Consider the following 22,629-nt stretch of genomic DNA (forward strand, 5'->3'; position numbering starts at 1 on the left):
GGGCCTGTGTTTCAATATACGTCGCAATTGTATTGTAGAACTTCTTTCTCATATTTTATACATATATTTTCATTGACTTCTGTCGGTAATTACAAGTGAAATTATACCTATAAAAATGTGAAGGTCGAGTTGAAACAAATAAATGACCCTTGTGCGATGTTTCAATATCTATATAAAACTTGCTATAAAGGACTCATTCTCGCACACTGGAACTTCCCACTGGTTAGGTTAATGGATATTAGATATTTGACCAGATACTTAACAAAAAAGATGTAAGAAAATTGACAGGAGCTGGTATCTGGAATAAAACAGATCCATGTAATAATTTTGATAAAGAGAAATATATCGGTAACATATGTCCCTGCGAATGAAGTATATATAAGACATATTTTTCTAATAAATTGATGCAGAAAAAGTGAAAAGGAAACTCAAGTCATTGTAATTCAATCATAATTTTACAGCTGTTGAATGCAATATTCAATCACTAAGATATGTGCTATATCAGCTTATTTTACATGTCAGTGTTATTTTTCAAGACTTTCAAATTGACGAACTCTTTTTGTTCAAATTTTATTCCCACAAATAAGATACAAATCATATGATTATTTTGTTAACACCTTCAATTCAATACTTCTTTTTTCAACTTTCTTTCATTATCTTCAATTTCTTAATACGGAAATGACAATTGATCGATACATCTAAGAAAAATCTAATAAAATAATAAGAAAAGGATGAAAGAAAAAAATCTTCATTGAACACTGATTGGAAACAGCTGCATCCATATACAATATGTGAGGTTTATAACATGCTATATGACCCAATATTAACTATTATAATTTAAATCAGTGTCTCTATGAAAGCTTATATAACAAACAGTTATATAACTTGAGAAAAATAACAAATTTATGATACAACTGTTTTCTTCAATTAAGATATAATTGATTCATGAATTTTGCAGCATCTGTGTATACAGAAACTATAAATAAATGTCATAAGTGTCAAATGAAAATTGATATTACAAATGTGCATAACTCTAATTGTTAATACATTTTTTTTTACAAAATCATCAAATTGTCTTTGTAACAAAATACAAGAAAAAAATCATAGTTAGCATATTTACTGACTTACTTTCAAAATAAACATAACCAATAGTAAAGTACGACGTTAAAACAAATATACTTATCTAAAATCACAAATAAACAACACTGCGTCCGCTGTACATAGAAATTAAAAAAAATATTTATTACATATCATAGTGAGTGATTTTTGATTTGACATAATTTTTTCACCAGAAAAATGTTTAATTGGAAAAAGGTACTGGATTCTGATATCAAAACAATATCATTTAAACAGCAACGTAAAAACAACACTTATAGACCAAGATTTCCATAGTTATAACAAAGAATAATGATACTGCCTCCATCGTCGGATACCTTCGGCCGATTAACATGTAACATGACATGTGATATGATAAATATTAATTGCTATCCGACGATGTACTGCCTCTAGCGCTTCTTAAAAAGGATACAATCGTAGGAAATTACCTAAGAAGTTAACACTGACGATGGTTAAGAAGGAGATCATTTGGATAGGCGAACGTTCTTTATTCTTTTGGTCACCTTTTCTTTTCATCTCAATTTTCCACCGTCCATATATCACGGATTTATATTACAATAAATCCATGCATATATGTATAAATTCTTTGACGCATTCGTAAAAATCACACATGAACTCTGATTTAAATGCCGTTAAATCCAATGAGATTAATCCCTTCTTTCCCTTTATTATTATTAAGTATAAGTATGTGTATATACCAGAAAATCTATAAATTATTCATTTAGAAATCTTTCAAATAATAAAGTGTGTAGTAATCCTATTAATAGTATTTTTTTTTTATTTTCCTGACTTGTAGTTAATGTCTACGAGAATGATTCTTGCCGACCAAGTTCATGTTAAACTACACTGTGTCTGCATCATATTATATGTTACCATGGTAGACTACATGACGACTCAGTTTTATATAGGTTCTTAGGAATTTGACAAACAACTGTTTTCTCCTAGATTTTTTCGAATCTTTGCTTGAAAGTAGCAAAACAGTAACACAACTTTACCACGTTTGAAAAGGAGGCAAGTTGTCTGTATAGATACGAAGAACGCTGCCTCTACATTTATAAGAAGCCCAGCAGAACATTTTCTTAGTAGTGAATTTTGTTGCAGCAAGAACTCCACATTCAAAAACCAAGTGACAAATTGTAGGGCTTTTGAAAAATACGTCTAGTGTCTGTGTTTGGTCATACAGCCTTAAATCTTTGTTTGGATTATATGGCGTGTATTCTGTTCCCGACTGTACTTTAATGATAAATTTCCTTTCACTTAATTTGTCTGGAGGTTGACCCTTTCCTAAACCTGGTAACGGAGCATTAGTCCCCCGCACTACAGACTTTCCAGGACTGAGAAAATCGTTCCATTTCACTGTATTTACCATCTTAATATCTACTGTAAAGTTTTCAACAATTAGTTTGCATATGGACTTGTGTCGTTTCCAGTGATGTGTTTGACATTCCTTTGAACAATAACTTGCCTTTTTACACTTCGCACATTTTTTCAATGTTTTGGAAAAAGCATGACAGAAACAACAAGTTTCTAGAAGGACTGACATCTTACTTGGATGTTGCTGCCCTCTGTTATTTTTCTCAAAAACATTCCTTGTAGTAATAATAGGTGGTATTGAAAATATATTGCTCTCATCATCCAACATACCAATATCTTTCATCATCGGACTTGCGGGCAATGATCTTCCGAAAAGACTCACATCTGGATCCGTTTCTGTGTGAATAGCAGGGCCAGTATGATCCCGGATGGAATTTCCATCTAATACGACTACACCTGAATAATTTACTCCAATCCTTATACCACCGCATTTATTCTCAAATATATCGTTGTTGCAAATATTTGTTGTTGATCGAGATTTTACCATCATTCCCCAAAGCCAGTTGTCAAAAATTCTATTTCCGGACACATCATACGATCCACCATCTAATGAAATTCCTGACATACCATTTTGATAGATCAAATTATCCAATATCTTGCATGTAGACCCACCTCCTGAATCTGTTGTGAATGCTAAACGTGATTCACCTACATTTGTCAAGTTGCCACCACACCAGATACCTTCATTTTTGTTATTCTGTATGATACAATTTTTTATATGTCCTTTTCCCATTGGTCCTATAGCCACCCCGTGAAACTGATTGTCACAAATTGTACAATTTTCAACAATGGTAGTGCCACCATCTCTTGCTTCAATACCCATCTGTCTCATATTACAAACAACACTGTTCTTGATCTTTAACACAGCCCCTTCTGCACTTAAAGTTCCACCACCACCACACCTATCAAGAAGACAGTTGTCAATCAATACATTTCCATTTTCACTTGCACAAATGCCTGGACAACCAACAACGCCACTGGGATGCGGAGCTGACACATTCCTTTGTTTCAAAAATAAAGAGCTGCATTCGTCAGTACATGGATTGACACAACCGGAATAACCATCGCAAAATGGAAATTTTTCGCATCCCTTTTTCGCGTTTGAGAATTTGCATTTGTAGAATATTGCATTAACACCAGTGCGGATTGTTATCTGACCAGTTTCATTTGGAAAAGAGACATTTTCAAAATAAACATTTATCTTTTGTTCAATCTGAAACTGGGGCAAAAACTGTTTCGGATTTACCAAAGCAACGCCAAATGTGCTATGAATTTGAACTTCATCCTCAATGCCAATGATCTGAACGCTTTTGGTAGTGATCTCCCCTTTATCAAGCGCAATTTTGTATCTGCCTCTACGCAAAAGTAATGTTGTATACGTCCTGTTCATCATGGACGATATTTCCATGCCAAGTTCAGATTCATTTTCAATTATTTTGTATCTTACCACCGGATATTCAATTTTCATCCTGTATTCCAGTAAGCATTGTTTGTTTAGGTGTCCAGCAACAGCTGCTGCAGCTAATCCGGCAGACTCCCAGGATTTAGGTAAAACTTCAAGACGTATGAGATTTCCTATTGCATACGCTTTCCAACAATAGGCTTTGTATGATTTCGGATCGATTTGTATGCACTTATCTGCATCGCGTAAAGCATTCTCATAGTCGCATATTCTTAAGTACGCCAGACTTCTGTTTGTTAGATACTTTGTTATGTCAATCTTTTCATTACTTGCTGTGATCGCCTCAGAATAACATTGTATTGCAACTTGGTATCTTGCCTCCTTAAATGCATCATTTCCCATCTTGTGCAACGATTCTGTATCCAAAAGTGCGATAGTTTGGTCTTGACTAGGATCTGACGATGCAACCGAGTCTGCTGGTATAACCATTGTTATGCTACTTTGAAGAATAAGCCTATCATTCTGTAGAAGAGGTATCTTAATTCTGGTCAGATAATTATAGTCACGTTCTGAAATTGAAAGAGCCGGTATAATGCTCAGCATTTGCGCTTGACATGCTAAGGCCTCGTCCTGCCTTTGGTACAGACTGTGATATATTGCACTAGTTTGTAAAATCCTTGTTGTTTCTATGTTAAAGCAGATGTGTTTCGATGTTTCATGTCTTTTTGTGTAGTCAAACAGATAAGTTTTTAGAGTATTTGCATTGAGTGCTAACTTACTCCACATTTGTAAGGAAGCTCTCCCTATATTTTCCTCTTGTAATGCATCCGTTGGCGATTGTGTGTTTTCTAACGCCATATTGACCATTCGTGATGCACACTGTAAGATGAAAGCATTTCTCTCTGCACCTTTAATATTCTGTCGGATTACCTCCTGAACTAAACGATGCACACTCATGCTATTAGTGCTGTATCTGTTAAACAAAGAGAATCGTGATAGTATTTCAGCAACTTGTTTAATTCCCATTTCTTCTTCAAAAATGTCGAGTAGATCTTCGTCAAGAATGTTTGGCGAGCCAACATTTAAAAGAATCATCGGGATATCGTCAGCATATAGGAAGGCCACAATTTCCATCACAGTTATTGCTGAAAATCCAAGTCCATCTTCCCGAGATTGTTTTTCAATGTATTCAAAGTTTAATTGCCAAGTTGTTCGCACCGCTAAACGTTCTTTTGACACATCATATTGTGATCTTACTGCTTTGAGTACACCTAATCTCTTCCGTTTAAATTTTTTCAGATACTCATCAAATGAACAGTGTATAGCTTTTATGTAAGCAGCTGCTTGTTCCAAAGCGAGTGGAAGTCCACCGAGCTCTTCTGCTAATTCTAATAAACTATCGTTATTTTACCACTCTGACCTGTACGTATCATCATAAATTCAACACTTTCGTTCCTATTTAAAACATCTAAAGAGATGCAGTCGTCAATCTCACATAGAATGTCTCTTCTGCGTTCTGTGCTTCTCTCCGAGAAGTGATAATGATATGCCCCTTTGAACCCCTTTTCCAAGGTGAGAGAAGTATTTCTTTCACACTTCCCTGAATTTCATCCATGTCCACGTTGTCGATAAACAAGAGCCAACTCTCTTGAACACAGGACAACCATTTAAGCGTTTTAACCTAGCGTTTCTTTAGCATTCTTTCCAACAGTATTTGTGTCTATAGCAAGACGTTGTACAGAATCTTCCAATGCTTCATTTGTTTCTGCTGACATCCAAAACACACCTCCAGGATAAAATGTTTGAAATGTCCATGCATATTCTACTGCCAACGTTGTTTTACCGATTCCCCCTAACCCGCAAATAACTTGTGTATGTGTTTCACTACTTCGACTTTTAAACCCTTTTTGCAGTTGTTCCAATTCATCTAGGCGACTAACGAATGTAGAAACCCTGTCCGGAGGATAAAAGAATACTTTTCCATTGGGTCTGTCATATGATAGGTATTTTGCTATATTAGCGATATCCAAAGTATTTTTAGCGACGTCTGACTTTGTACTTTGAAAGTTAAGTGTACTAGTTTTAAGAGCTTCTTGTGTCCCCTTTAGTTCATTCTTTACAACATTTACCTCTGTATTTATGTCATGCAATGTATTCATATTTCCAGAAACGTTCAATGAAAGACTGTCTACACGACTTTCTAATTGGGAAACTTTAATAGTTGAATCAGCAAGTTGTGAATGAGTTTTATTGTTTGAACATTGCTCAATTCAGCCTTCATCTTTTCAACACTTTCAAAATCTGCTTTTTGTGAATCTTGCATACCTGTCACCGCATCTGTTAACGACTGTATGTCCACTTTCATCTGAAGACTCTGAGTTTCAATGTTATTAATTCTTTCAAGTGTTTTATTTAACGAACTTTCTATTGACAGTATCGATGTGTGAACAACTTGAAAACTCGTATCATTTTTTGAAACAACATCAAGAATGTATTTACTTAATGCCCTGGTCTCATTTTTAAGTTCTTGCACCAGTTCAAGTCCAAGTGTTGTCCCTTGCAAAAATTGCAGTCCTGTAACATAATTTTATTTTCAATAATAAGTACCCAAAGTTGCAATCACACTTTTAATTTTATAGATTGTTTAAATATTCGAAATTTGTATATAAATTTAGTACAAGTTTAAGAATTTATGACTTCAGTCATATCATAAGAAAAGTAAATCAACGTTCCTGGTATCAGCTTATCGAAAGAATATCTTAAATATAACATGTCAAACGAACCATTTGTTTGCCATTTCATCAGCTGTGCAAGAATTGCTGTCTCATCTTGAACTGGAAGTAACAGATTTCTAATGAACTGATGCATCAGTTGGAATGAGTTTTGGTACTTGATCACGTCCCATTCAGAAAAGTTGCAGTGTGCCCACGGATTTCGAATATCCGTTCTTAACTGTAAAACAACTTTTTTATTTTCATATATACTTTTATAAATGTCACGAGATCATATAAAATTAAATGTCTAAATTTATACTGTCACAGGCAGTGTAAATTATGTATATCTAGTGTTATTGTCGTAAATATGTAATTCGTTTGACATTATTAAACATATTAGCATATTTTTGTTGTTGTTGTTTTTTTATTTTATTTAAAATAAATCGTTGATTTGAATCGTTCTAAGTTGCCTATTAACTTTTAAATCTGAAATGAAGTGATACAGTAATTAAATCATTTATTAAAAAAATAAGAAATAAGTACCTTTTCAGCCGTTTTTCGTGGTAAAGCTGGGAATGTATCTATGTTAACAATGATTCCCAAGGAGAGCTGAGGAGTCACATGTGTCGTCGAATCCGGTATAGTGTGCCATGCTGGTAATCATGAACAGTTTAGTCAGATCTACATCGTTTGTTACATCATAGTTGTATTTCTGTTCATCTTTTTTTCCTTTCACTTTTGGTATGGCACTGTTGTTATTGATCGCCTCGTAGTTCAATTCTTTGTTTGTTGGTTTATAACGCTTCATGTGTTGCGCAAATGATTGTGTGTCTATCTTGTTTGTTTGCTTCAATTTGTTGTAGAGCTGGCTTACAACAGGTGGTATATACTTTCTTAATGCAGGAGATATGACACTGTGTAGACATATCCCAACAATCAGCCATCTTTTTTGGTCGTCTTCTATATCAGGTTTACCTACTGTATAAAATGAAAAAAATGCATTTTCAATTACAATATGAAATCATATTTCGTGCTTTTCGGGTTGTTAGAAGAGTTTGTAAGATATTAAATTTGTTGAAATAAAACGTGTGAGTACCTACACTTACCTCAAGTCAGAATATTAAACATCTTACTTTACTTTAGATAGAAACATAATTATTGGTACCCTTGCTGTGCTATGAAATGGGAAAGTTGTAAAATATTATAGCCAAATAAAATGAATGTCTCTTCGGTTGTTTGCCGCTAGAAATATGCTAAAAGGTCAACTTGTAAGATGATCTGACGGAATTTCTACAAATTTACAAAACTGCTACAGAGCTCAAACTAATACATTATTTTATTTCATACAATTGAATTGCCCTTATCCAAGAAACTTAACATATCGTTTATTAACTTAGTGTGTTTTAAAGTATATTCTTTTAAAGCTGCATGCCTTCAGATGAGCCAAAATATTTCAAAATAAAACTTGAGAAAAATGTATTGAGGTTTAAAGACTAAAGATAAAAGTAATAATTTCCATGTTATTTGCGATTGATGGCCAATTTTCACCATATTTCTACTGCGTTACTAACACAGTAAGGGTTTATTTTGCATATTTTGACCTCTTTTTTTGTAATTTACATTGGTTGTAAGTGCCGTTTGAATTGTGCATATTATTTACTCTGTCAGCTTAATAATATTTTACCTTTGAATACATTTTCAAAATTTTCATGAACATTAGCAGGAATCTGGAGGCGTGCTACTTTAACTTGTATCACGACAAAACTCTTCAGAAATGGCAATGATTACTTATATTTGATATTTAAACACTAAACAGCAAAGGGTTGTTACGTATGCCAGTGGATTGTTAACACTGAAAACTGCATGCCTCCAGATCAGCCCAAATATTTTCATAGAAATCAATCTTTGAGACCAATGTACTAAGATTTTTCATAAATAAAAATATTCAAAATTCAAGAAATTAGAAAAAAGAATTTATCATTCATATTGCAAGGGGAACAAATTATGTTATGTTATCAAACTCATATATATCGTTATATCGTTTTATTGGAATAAACAGTAATTAAGCTGCATGCCTCCGACGACAACATTTCAAGAAAATCAAATTTGAGAATTGCGCATTTCGTATTTCAGTCATACGCGAAAGTGCAAAAGTTAAAGGAGCATCTAAATTTCGGTACATTGTTAACTTGGTCATATAATAGTGCATAATATTGCAGCTATAATGTTCACTACTACTATTTTTCATGATATGAACTAGTAAAACGCTAATGTTTAAAAGAATTATAAAAAACGAAATTAACTATTGCTCGTAATGTTAAGTAAAGGCTCTGTCACACTAGACTGCGCTTTTACTGCGCTGGCACAGCGTTGTTGAACTTCACAAAACGCAGCGAGATCGCAAGAAAAATCTGATATTTTTGTTGACATGGATACTTCACGACGTCTTCCCGGCGTCCTCATAGCGATCATGGCGTTGCTACGAAGCTTCCATGGCGTTGAAGTGCGTTTTACCGCGTTTGATTGGCGATTGTCTGCGTTCGGTCATCGTTTTTACTGCGTTCTTTGCGCTTTGCGTTCGGTCATCGTTTTTACTGCGTTCTTTGCGCTTCCACTGCGCTTTCGCGGCACTCACACAGTGCTTGCGGCGCTCGATCACACTGCGCTGAAATCGTGATTCATATACCAGCGACTCACTTCTGAATAGTCGTGTACCTGCTGCACCTGCATGCAAGAAAGCAATATTCCGCCTTGCTGCCGTTCAACATCCATGGTGAAAGGGTATTTACTTGCATGTACATTTTATATATACAATGAAAATAACGTTAAAAGGCGTTACTTAAGTGGTCTTATTTACGGGTGGTCTTAATCGTGGATATACGAGTAATTATCAAAGTACATATATTTCATGGCCACTTTATTTGAATTATTATGTATAAACATGTTTAAACAATTATATCATAACCTACAAATATTAATATAAAGTGATGTTATTATATTTAATTCTAATTAGAACATAAGTCTGAAGATATTTTTATGATCAAAGTGGTTTACCACACTAAGTGAAATTATATATATTAACATAATTATTCAATTAAAACAATTTTCAAACATCGAAGAATATGTAAAATATGTACTGCAATTTTTTGTGCATATGATATGTAATAATTAAGATATATGCATTCATTTCTTATTGTAAAATTTGACTTAAACTTTATAGAAAATATTTTATTACATTTGTATCACTCTTTATTTACATAAAATGTTAAATTCTGTAATATCTTTATAAATAATGCTTTTTTGGAACCTACAGTATTGATAAATCTTAATTTGAGTATCATATTTATGATTTAAAACCATAAAAAATGGGTCAAAGACAGAAAAGGCCGGGTTGCATTTGTATACCAAATATCATGAGGCTTTGATGTTACAAAAAATGTTTACCATTGACCATTAATGTTGAAAATTTAACTAAGTCGGCAAACAGGAAGTGGATGAGCAACAGACCTGAAATCGAATCCCACAGTATGGGACTATGAGGCAATGCTGTATGCTAAATATCAAGAAGCTGTGATAAGTACTTGCTGAGAAAACTGTTACGAAAAATTTCCTACCATTGACCATTAATGTTGAATATTTAACTAAGTTGTTCAAACAGGAAGTGGATACGCGACAGACCTGAAATCTAATCCCACGGTATGGTACCATGTGTTCATGCTATAAACTAAATATCAAGAGGCTGTGATAAGTAGTTGCTGAGAAAACTGTTACAAAATTTCCTATCATTGACCATTAATGTTGAAATTTAACTAAGTCGATAATCAGGAAGTGGATGAGCGACAGACCTGAAATCAAATCCCACGGTATAGAACCATGTGTCAATGATGTTTGCCAAATATCAAGGGGCTGTGATAAGTAGTTGCTGAGGAAACTATTACGAAAGTTTTTCCCCGCCCGCCCGCCCGCCGCCCGACATTCACCATACTATAACCCGGGTTTGCAACTGTGCAACCCGGCAAAAAATGTGTTGCAGGATCTTTAATAGATCTATTAAAGATTAAATATTCAAATGGCTTGTTTCATGTACCTTATTTACCTATTAGATCTAATTAAGAAATTATTTCTTCACAAAATAAATGTGCAGAACGTAACAATAAATCAATGGAAGTTTATTTTCTCACCTTTATACAATTTTACAATCATAACAGTTTAAACACCTAGTTTCATCAATTGTCATGCAGTGCCAAGGAAATTCATACAACTTGAGATCTGAATAGATATTGACTGGAAGATCAGTGGTTTCTATAATGGGGTTAAATAAATAGAACAATGAATTGGGACTGAAGCTGATAATCTTAAAAGTGGATAAATGGGATGGCCTTCATTGTGGATCATGTTAACATTAACATAAGGAATAGAAAATTCCGTTCTTTGAAAGATTGGTCTTAATAGAGGGGTGGTCTTAATTCCGGGGTGGTTAAGTAGGGATTCTACTGTTACTGTATTCTGCAATTTCAGATTAACGCAGCAGAATCGCCTAAAGAGCGCAATGGTCGCAATGACAGTCGCAGTATGAGCGTTTTAGAGAAATAAGGCTCCGTAAAAGCGCCGTACACACGCAGTATAAGGGCGGTAGAGACGCCGTACAATCTCCGTACAAGCGCCGTGGCTAACCACGGCGTTCATTCGTCGATCCTTCTGCGCTTTCACGGCGCTCCTGTTGCGTTGTAGGAGATACTACTGAGCAGCTACGACGTCCTTACTGCTATCCCATAGCGGTCTTATTAGAACGCCGAGTGACGGCGTTTGTTTTGAGCATGCTCAAAATGCGCGTTTTCTATGCGATGCCACTGCGATGTTGCGGCGATGTTGTCGCCATGTTTGCGATCTTACTGCGCTTAACTCGGCGTTCAGATGTTTTTGGACGCCGTGAGAACGCAGCCCTAGTGTGACAGGGGTAAAAGAGGAGTAGTTCGGAAAAGAATGTGAAGGACGAACAAAGAGACCGACGACGGAGAAGTTATCCCTACAAGTTGCCACTACGCTGTAGAGGCGACAACCACAAAAACGCGTTTTGCCATGTTAATGATTTTTGTGTCCTGCAACATGCAATTAGCTATCATGAGGCGACACATGTGATCACTGATCGCTCTGGTTACTTTTAACGTGTCTATTGAATTCAATAAAATGTAATTTACTCTAACCTTGACTTGAAGATACTTCATTAGCAATATCAACAATTATAAGTTTAGCTTCTGGCTCGTTCAATCGGGATGAAAAATCTTCGAAGTTGAAGGACGAAGAAAAGTTTTGAGTGTTGAAAGTCGCCATTGTGAAATTGTTTGGTCCGTTGTTTTTTTCAGTAAGCCTTTAAATACAAACACAAACTTTCAATTTAAGTCTTACTTTAATTATTGTTTTAATTTTGTTTTAGAATATCCAAAACAATTATACAAAATTTGAAGTCAACCCATTCAGTAAAGGTTTACTAAAATTTCAGTACATACATGTATTGATCCTATATGAAAATGCGAAGTGACATAAAACTGAAGACAGACTAACATGTTGACATACTTTAATAAAGTTTAATGTTAAATTGATTAAAGATAATAATATGAACTACGTGATAGATAACAACTTAGATATCAAACTATTATCGTCTTTGTCCTAACGTATATCATAAATATTGAAAAATGTAATATACAAGGAAAGTCAAATCATATGACAGATTATTTAATTTCTAAATCATCATTTTATATACGTACTTACATTAATATATAGAATTCAGTAAGGGGAAATGCGAAAGCTCATCAATCCGAAGTTATTTCTCTATCACAGCCTGCTTTGTAAAGGGGACTGCCTTCTCAACAAAGAACTGACCACGTCTAAAAAACACCACAAAAATAACAACAACCTCACTCACGTCTTAAATCACATACCTGAAATAAATACATTTCATATTAAATTCAAACACATGAACCTCATTGTAAATAATCAATGTAACTTGTCTAACATTTAGTATTCTACTTGAAATTTTGAACACTATTTCCAAGAATAGCCAACTTTTCCAATCCGGATGAACATCATGCGCTGTTGTGTATCCTTCTCAAACATCAATCTGAAAATACGTCTTAAGTAAGTGTCGTGATTATTATTATTATTCTGAATACCGGTGAAATTAAACAGCTGAATTACGAGCTAACGCACCTGAAACATACACTCTTACAGCACATCAGTTGATCTACTAAAACTTAAAAATAGAACAAATATCCTCTTCATTTAAAGTTTCTCTTATTTGAAAACTTGACTCTTAAAAATTAGAAACTTATCCACTGAAACTGTTTATATTGTCCAAAAATTGCATTTTTTCGACATGACGCCGCTTGTTTGAAATGTATTTTAACCGTTACCACTGTCTGATTTATAGTCGGCCATTTGCGGGAAAATTGGTAATTATTAGTTAATTATGTAGGAATACCGAATTGGTTGATTGGCTTCATAGGTATAACCTATTCAACATAAAACCGGAATGTCAAACAATCAAAACACCGTAAATAAAGGCACTCTGTACTGTCCGTTAAGAATAATTATTTAGTGACACAGCGGACAAGTTCACTATTACAGTGTAAACCAGTTATCAATGCATTATTTTATTTATAAACAAAAACTCATGGCCCTTAAGGGCATAATTGTGAACAATCAACAAAACAAAAAAAATAATAATACAAACAAGGCATAGAAGTAAATAAGCAAATATTGAAATTTCAGCATGGCAGATTTGACAAAAATGGCTAGATTAAATAAAGTATTTCTGTTGTCGCTACACATTAGAGCCTAAAATTTAAAATACTAAGAAAACCTTGAATAATAATTACTGATATACCTGTGTCTTTCATGATTAAAATAAGTACATTTAAAAATATAGTGAAATTCATCACCTATTTCTTGCTGATTACAAAGTGAGCATGTTCTATTTTCTCTTTCAATACCAAAATAGCGACCTTTCTCTATAGGAATATTAGAATTGAGACATCTAAATTTACAAAGAGTAATTGCTAAATTTCTCGGTAAACATAGTAAATAATGTTCTAATTTAAATTAAGTTTTATTTATTTTATGATTTCAGTGGATTACTGATTTATCCGTGAAAATTATATTTGATAATTTCACAGTGAAAATTATCAAAATATAATTTCACAATTTTCAATGACGATACTACTTTTTTAAGATGTTCCCCATGTGGTACCACAATTTTATTTTTGCTGACAATTCTGACAATGTCAGGCTGTTTAAAGAAAAAGCAAAACTGAAATTGATAAACTAAAATGTCAAAAGTAATAAAAAGAAGTAAACTTACTTCTATTCATTAAAATTCCAATCAACAAATTTCGTCTCCAATTTTTTTGGTTTCAGTTTTACAGTCTGAAAAATACATTCCTTCCACATGCAAAACTGCTCTTGGTGACATTTGGGCATATTAAAGCATCCTACGAGCAATAACTGCCGTATGCTTTATGAAAAATTGAAAAGCACTGACAGCCATCACTCGAAGAACAAGTAAACAACCCAGCGTTCCTGAGCCAGCTTCCAAGTTTTCCATTTTCCTAGCTGCTTTTTTGAATGTTTTCACATCTGTCAACACTTATTTTTTGTCTGTTGCAATCCTCAAATAAGTTTTCTTTCTTTTAAAAAGGTGTATGACTAACAAATCCAAATGATATCCCTCTGAATCAAACACAACTATTTTCCTCCCATGAAATACACAACTTTAAAAAATTGGCTGCCGCTTACATTTTACAAAGCCAGGTCTAATATAAATTCGCAGTAAGTAACAGAAATATGGATGGATGGTTGGACTTTTTCTCCTACAAGAATTGTTTGATTTTATTATTAAAACAAGCGATCATTCATATTTTTTTAATAAAATGAATAATATCACCGTCATTTAACGTTGATTGTCGGACTTATTTATCAGCTCAAGACTTCTTGTTTTTAATGAGAAATTCCGACTAAATGGGGATCTCAATGGGGGAAAACAGATTTTAATATTAACGTTAATATTATGGAAATTTCGTTTTAACTTGTTTTTAAGCATAAAATAAAAAGAAAATTTGTTTGTTTGTTGTGTAAGATGTAATTTTATTTCATTTCATGAACTTTAAAAACAGTATTCTCACTCGATGAAATAAAATTTCATCTTACACACAAACAAACAAATATCCTATATAATTTATATTCTATAATTTAAACACTTAGCAGAATCAAAAACTTCACTATTCCATACTTGTAAAAACTGATCACGTAATCGTGATTTTATTACATATTTAAAATTATTAAAATTTGCAACATTCTGAGTTATTTAAAAATCAGAACAACCAATATTATTCAAAGTAGATTTTACTTTCTCAATCCACTGATGTAAAATACCCTTTTCATGAAGATTATACATAGTTTGGTACAAAGAAGCACATATTTTATCATTTTTACCATTAACTAATTTACTCAAAAAAATTAACATTCTGCAAGTAATTTCATTTTCAATAGGAAATGCACCTAATTCTCCCAAGACCATAACCGAAGGAGTTGACATCTTAAGTTTAAGTATATACTTTTAAAATTTTAATTGAAACTGAGAAATAATAGAATTATTCTCAAATCCCCACACCTCAGACCCATACAATAACATTGGCTTAACCATACTGTCAAACAACTGTAACTAAATATCAATTGGCAAACACAATTTCTTAATTTTAGTTAAAATACTAAACATAGCCTTCCTAGCTTGATCTGTCAAGTGTTTTATTGTTTTATTAAATTTACCATTAAAGTTGAATATCACACCTAAATAACTAAAATCATCTACAGCTTCTAGAGGTGCATTATTGAAATAAAATACAGGCTTATTTCTTAATTTACCACGAGAAAATACAACAACTTTTGTCTCATATTGTGTTTATCACCTGGCTTGCGATATAAATTAAAATATCGACAACTCAATCAACTGTCAGCAAGGTTGTCAGTTAATCTTCTAGTTCAATATCAATGCAAGACTAGTTCGGATTGTACTTTTTTCTCGAAAATAATGTCTATGTCTATAGACAATAAAATACGAATATGTTTTATTTTTTCTTGATGAAAAGACGTGTTAAGTGTTGTGTTCATTTCTAAAAACTTATCATCGCAATATTTTTTGTTTTGTTTACAAAAGTAATATATAAAAGTTGGTACAATCTTACATTGAATACTAATCGGAATTATTACATGTACACATAGCTGAGTTGGCACAAAATACTCGTACTGTTACTACTGCATATTTTACACTACACATGATAAAAAATATTATTACCGGTGAATTATTAGATATCATAACGAAACTACCTTTATTTTCCAATTCATTTGTATCTTCAGTAAATTAAGAAAAAGAAAAAGCTTGTGAGACTCGCACTCGTGAAAATGTTTAATTTGTAATGAATTTTAATGACTTTACCAACTTTGCCATCCAGACATTTCAAATTGTACTTTTTACTTTTTCTTGTACTATATTCGCTTCTAAAATACCTGTTTTACCTATTCAGACAAAAATATAAACTTTTGTACCGTCACTCTCACATTATCATAGCGATACAGTAATTCCGGAGATATTACTTCGGCACGTAAACAAGAACGCAATATACATATCATGTTACAAAGTTGAATTGTATGGTGTTCATATATTGACATAAAAGTAAAAACAAATATTTGTTGCTGATTATTCGTAATAAAACATTTAAAAATGGTTAAATTATCCACTTCAATTTCAAAATAATCTCTTATTTGATTATATAATCGTATAACAAGTGATATCATTAATTTGAAATTTCAACTTTTGCAAAGGGTATAATCATATTGCATTATCATTTTGTATGGAAGTCAAAATACTTCATTGTTTACATTTTCTACCATCATAACACATAGTTTTTAATTATTTTTCTAAAGAATTAGAATAGAAAGAGGTATAACGCGCCTTTATTTAAATATTTGTCGTTGGTATCTACAATTTTATATAACCCTAATCTTTTTAATTTCTTGTATCAAATTCAATGATTTTGTACATAATCCCCCCCCCCCCTAAAAAAACCCAACAAAAACAAACAAACAAATCAACCCTGTTTGATTGTGATGCTGGAATACCTAATGACTGAAGCGGTAAATCATTATACAACTGTTATTAAAATGTAAGTAATATCATACCATACTCGTTTAGTGAAGTATATTTTACATAAATTATGCTAAACAAATGCTAAACAAATATTCAAGATATTGTTTTGCTATGTGGATTTTGATTTATTTTTTTAAATTAAAATACTCAAACGTCAACGCTAACTTTATGACATGGTTATTCATGACGCCATGAAGATATTTTTCTGTCATGTTTCCTTTGAAATATTTTCAAATATATATATTGGGAATTCTATGTCAATCCCAAACAGTGTGATACATATGCCTAAATTTAGACGCATACGACAAATCATCCGAGGACTTTTAGTAGTGCTGCAAATTTCATGAGCCTAGGAACACCTAACTGATCTCCGATCATAAACAGAGGGTTTCATATATAGAGGATATTGAATGAGTGTAAGTAATACACGAGTTGAATAAAATTATATTATGCGAGCCTCTGGCTCATTCAGTAATGAATTTACACGAATTTAATATTATTTTTATCACACACCCAAAATAAAGACCGTTTAAAGTGAAAAAAGAGTCATTTTTCACTGACGCGCCTATAGTAACACGCTAACATTTAGCGCGCCTTTACACTATGTTTGTGTAACGCTAATGACGTCACGTCAAAATATATGCACGGCCGTACAATACCATTTTTACGGAGTCGCAAAATCGGCACGGGTGTGTGATAAACCAAAATATTTGGCTGGATCTCTACGATACGAAATGGGATTTCATTTTTTCCGAAAGAGCTGGGGGTCTAAGAAATCCAAGATGGCGTCCAGGATGGCCGCCAAAAATATGGAAATTACCATGTGCAATCTTTTACGTTATTTTCGACAGAAATAACCACTGCATAATTACATTTCTTTTTACCATTCATATATCAGATTTGTTTCAAAAATGCAATTTAACTGTATTTTTAGTGTAAAATTATCTTTATTGTCAGAGACAGAAAATTATGACAAAAAATGTTGATTTTTTTTAAGATGTCCTATAAACTGTTATTAATCTTTTCTCTGTAATTCCATAATGAGATGGTTTCTTTCAAATTTATCTTACAAAAACAACCTTTTTACACATATACCATTCACTGTTCTCATTTAAATACTTTCAGATTACTGCGTCCCGGCTCGTGAAAATATGTGGCATTTTATCACGTTTCGTGAAAATATATTCCATATTTACTCAAACGAAAAAATATCCTCTTAAAATTTTATTTTTGTCTTCTTTATAGACTGATATTTATTACGTATCACATTTTTTATCAGTGCTGAATAGACAATACCTTAACTGTAGAATATGAGGATAAACATGTTGCAATTCAAACTTGTCTAGAATCATCAACGGTCATATTGACAAACACAGGAACAATCATTTTTATGGATAAAAGGAAATTCAAGAAATTTCCAACTTGAAGTCGTATAAATTCATTTCTTTTTGGCATAAGTACTGGTATCCCGCGAGCTGAATACACTCTTAATAGTTCATACTACTTGTATCACACCGGGTATACCCCTTTGAAAATCAAAATTTCTGATAGACATAAATTTAATTGGATCATCTCTATCTTAAGTATCTGTTTTCCAACATTTATTTTCTAAAATACTGTCAGTTCGTATATATGATGCACTTAGATGTACATGGGACGAAATTAATTCGAAATCAATACTGTAAGTGTTATTCAGTATCATTTTATTGAGGACCCCCTCCTAATCTCACAGATTCTCAACTTTCCTGAGTTCACTCGACACTTACTTTATAACCTGAATACCACTTTATTATATGCTTATAAATGAAATATTGAGAAATATTGTAAAATGCGAATTTTCATTTTCCGTAATTTCACTGTAAAAAAAATATTTTTTCACTGCAGTGAAACATATTTTCCGTATTTTCACTGGTGTCTTGTCGGACTACTTTCTTCTAAATTCAGCCAATAAACAAAATTCAAGGGGAAATCTTTCAAATTGTAATGTAAAAAAAAGAAAAATGTACATGTATATGATAAACAAAAAATTCAAGTTTTTTCTATAAATACAGGATTAATTTTCATCTTGGGGTATGAAAATTATCATATTTCACTCGTGGTTATAGCCACTCATGAAATATTTAGTTTCATACCACTTGATGAAAATAAATCCTGTATTTATAGAAAAAAAAACTTGAATATCCTCTATTTACTGAAAGGTGAGGACTGTCTTAACCGTTAGGCAATTATATGGGATAATATTTACTCATTGAGTGCGAATGTTAAAGTATCGATTCTGAATACGGGCCAAAGATGATAATGATAATACAATAACAATAGATATAATTATTTATAAAGTCTGATTTTAACTTTTACATTTTCAGCTAATGTTTAATGACAATTGAAATACATTATGTGCATGTACATAATTTCCGCCCTATTATCTTTGCTAGAAAATATTGCTTGTACTGAATCGTCTGATAGAATGAATATTTCATACACATAAACCTGTAAATACTACACTATCAAGCACGTAAAACTCGTGCACAAGTGTTGACCAATACTTTAAATTGTAAACTATACACGTTACGAATAGACAAATATTTCACGCTTTACTAACGAAACGCGTGAAACTTGCACTATCCGCCATGTTTATAACTGTATTTAGTATAATGCAGACCTAAATTCAAAACACACAAACAAATCTACATCAACCTCAGTTTTCGTTAAAAAGTCATGCCGTGAATAATTAAGCTGAAGCCAAACAGAGATGTTATCAAAAATGTGCTATCATGATTAGCATAAAAGACAGACAAAATTAGTAAATATCAAGTAAAATTTACTTACTTGAAATCCATATCCACTGCAGCATTACATACTTCTCGAACGTAGTGAATGACTCACAGTACGCACTGCTGACTTATTCGAAGTATGGAGTCCCATTCGGTACATTTCATAAATACACGATGATACTCAGTTTATAACGTAAAAACTCTTGTTCATCCATTACAAGTTACATTTCTCAGTAATCTATGCTAAATTTTCGATAAATTATTGAAAGTTAATATACCAATGACATATATAAGCCATATCATATTGTTTTAAACTGAGTACGATATAGAACTTTCGCCCCGTTCTATTCATAGCCGGGTATCAAAACAATAGACAACGTTATGCCTTACTTATGACTACGTCATTTCAGGTAGCTAGCGTTGTTTAGCGACATTTAAGTTCAACAAAGTTACATTTTGAGTTTTAATGAAATTGTTACCAAAATTTATTATGCAAAAGTAAATATTGCATTATTAAAATTCTTTTAAACTATTATACTATTATGCAACTGAAATCAAATGTTGTTTGCCATTTAATGTTAATTTTTTAAAATTTCATATTAAATTCCGGTATATAATATTACTAATTTCTGCTATTGTACAGACCAATTTCAGTTTCAATTTATTTACAAAATGCACAAGTCCCACAATAGCAATAGCAGTATACATACATAAACATATACAAATATATAATGGAAAACGGCTATATTACATTCTTACCATAATTAATAATCAGTCTGATCGGTAACTATCCAGGCATCTGGCTACCCCCGCCCCCCGTACAAGAACCAGACGCCCCTCCCTCCCCCCGTACAAGAACCAGACGGGAATTTATTAATAGTGTGACATCTGAGGGTTCATGTTTCTATGCAATACTCTAACAAGTAAAATCGTTTATTGCGGGTAACATTTTTAAAGATATAAAGATATTTCATTTAACTATTTTCAACATTGTTTGGGGGGAAAATAAACGTTTGTTGACAATAATAAGGTCTTTGGAGACTTGTGACCGTTGAAGACCGGAGACCGGAAAAAGTCGAAAATAAAACAATTATTTCTTTTTAAGAAAATGATTAAATACCATTGTATGAATAATTCCATGTAAAAAAGGGAAAACACACACGTGTACGCAGAAAATATCACTATTTATTATGGCAGCTGCCACTAAGAATGTTTTAATTTTGTAGATTTTCACTGTTAACAATTTATTGTTTGTAAAATTTGAGATACACATGTAGATATTAAAGAAACATTGATAATTTTCAAATACATCATGCCAGTTTTTTCACCTTAAATGGTTAAATTAGAAATATCACGTAATAGTTTTATGTTCTTAATTAGGTGTAATTGCGACTAATTCCCTAGAGGTAAATCCGTAACCTACCGGACAAACGGTATTTAGCTAGGTTTTCGAAAAGGCCAATTATCCAATCATGTACGGTTTACAGATCATATGCTCCTCCATGTACCGAAAACAGGTCACGTGCTCCTCCATGCCTCAAAAATTAAACGTACCAATACCCTGCGGGCTTCGGCCCGCAGGGAATTATACAATTTCTACGACATCAATTACGGTTATTTTTATGGAATTATTTTTTCGTTCTATTTTTTTTACATGAAACATCCAACATGGGAATTACAATTATCTATAGTAAGTATTCATTGAACCTTTTTATTAAATACGGCTGCTTACGACTGTCATCGCGTGGACTAGATGTATTTTGCTGATTTCGTGTCTGTTGATAACAATTAACTTTCATTTTCATCTTTGCGCATGCGTTTATTTCATCTCGTTCATTGTTTAATAGTCGGATTTGTATTATTATGCGGATCGTATTACCGGCTCTCTTATGTGCAGCGGCTCTGTCCCGGCTCCCTAACATGCATTGTACATGTATATCGGCTCATCTCCGGCTCATTTACATGTACTGCGTATGAGCATCGGCTCGGACACGGTGACTGCACATGCGCGCTATCGGCTCAGAACGTCCAAAATCAGTTCCGAGCAGTCGTCTTCTAGATTTTCTTCTGAGCACAAGTATTGTCTCATTTCTATTTAAAATATTCTTAAATAATTAAATTTCTGATTTTGAGGCAAAGTTAATCAAATTATACGTATTACATTTAAATAGTTTAGATCTTTACGTAAATTTTTATGTCCAGCTTTTTTTGGGGACATTTATTCTAAAATATTAAACTTTTAAACTTTGGTCTGACAGTCCGCGTAGTAGTCAAACTTTAAATATTATTGATAAATTGTTGCACCTTTTAATTCTTAACATAATTGTTACTTAAATGAATTATTTTAACTGTTTATCGATAGTGTAATTATTGTGTTAAACTACGACTCTCCAGCCGGTGACATTTATTTTTAGTCACCGTCATCAACCATAGAGAGACAAGACTTTGAGTCTTCGTCTGAATTTCTACATCAACAATCATCACTCGGAGATCATAGAACAACATAGAGAACAACACAAAACATCATCCTTGATTAGAATAAGTCCGCTACCATTTAAAGAGATGTTCCCCGCCCATTTTGATAAGCCGTCTAGTGACGGCCGACGCGAGTACAGCATCAACAAAAACCCCCTAAAAATATTATAAATTCCACAAACCAAGTAAAAAGAAGAATCTAACAACTAACAAACGAACTAGAGCACCGTGCTCGCGTCGCAATATGTATACAAATGTATCTTGTCTATAAATGTATATATTGAAAATAGACGATAATCTAATTACTACAAAATAATAAAAAGAAATTCACAAAGGCAAATTCGACAAGTGGAAAATAAAAACGGAAACTAAATTTTAGAAATATTGTGTGGTAATAGAATAATAACATTGAACGTACTAAAAAATATTCTGTCATGTAATGTCATGTTGTTAATAAAGGGGACTGATGGCCGTTTCTCTAAATGCAGGGATACTAGGTTTGATTTCTACTCGGTCCATGGTCAAGTTTCTACGTATAACAACAAAAGAAAGGTGAGCCGACAGGGATTATACAAGTTG

The 22,629-nt window shown here is 32.8% G+C and overlaps 1 protein-coding gene and 1 long non-coding RNA gene across 2 annotated transcripts; both read right to left on the minus strand.

The window, feature by feature from the left end:
* Positions 1-556: 556 nt before the first annotated feature.
* LOC132744667 (uncharacterized) lies at positions 557-11,966 on the minus strand. Its single transcript, XM_060733426.1, has 4 exons — positions 11,811-11,966; positions 7,150-7,584; positions 6,676-6,844; positions 557-6,466 (listed from the first exon to the last, which is right to left on the minus strand). Exon 4 carries the CDS (start codon positions 5,024-5,026, stop codon positions 2,108-2,110), a length of 2,919 nt encoding a protein of 972 aa, XP_060589409.1. The 5' UTR covers positions 5,027-6,466; positions 6,676-6,844; positions 7,150-7,584; positions 11,811-11,966; the 3' UTR covers positions 557-2,107.
* A 409-nt stretch (positions 11,967-12,375) lies between these two features.
* LOC132744668 (uncharacterized) lies at positions 12,376-20,123 on the minus strand. Its single transcript, XR_009627733.1, has 2 exons — positions 19,631-20,123; positions 12,376-12,545 (listed from the first exon to the last, which is right to left on the minus strand). It is a non-coding gene; the product is annotated as an uncharacterized LOC132744668 (long non-coding RNA).
* Positions 20,124-22,629: the final 2,506 nt, after the last annotated feature.

The sequence above is a fragment of the Ruditapes philippinarum genome, unplaced genomic scaffold (assembly GCF_026571515.1).
Source record: "Ruditapes philippinarum isolate M1 unplaced genomic scaffold, ASM2657151v2 ctg551_1_1_1_1, whole genome shotgun sequence".
In the NCBI taxonomy this organism is placed as follows: Eukaryota; Metazoa; Mollusca; class Bivalvia; order Venerida; family Veneridae; genus Ruditapes; species Ruditapes philippinarum.

What these genes read in the sequence shown, in the direction of transcription:
- LOC132744667 (XM_060733426.1), bottom strand. Translation starts at nt 5,026, where the DNA reads ATGGAAATTGTGGCCTTCCTATATGCTGACGATATCCCGATGATTCTT.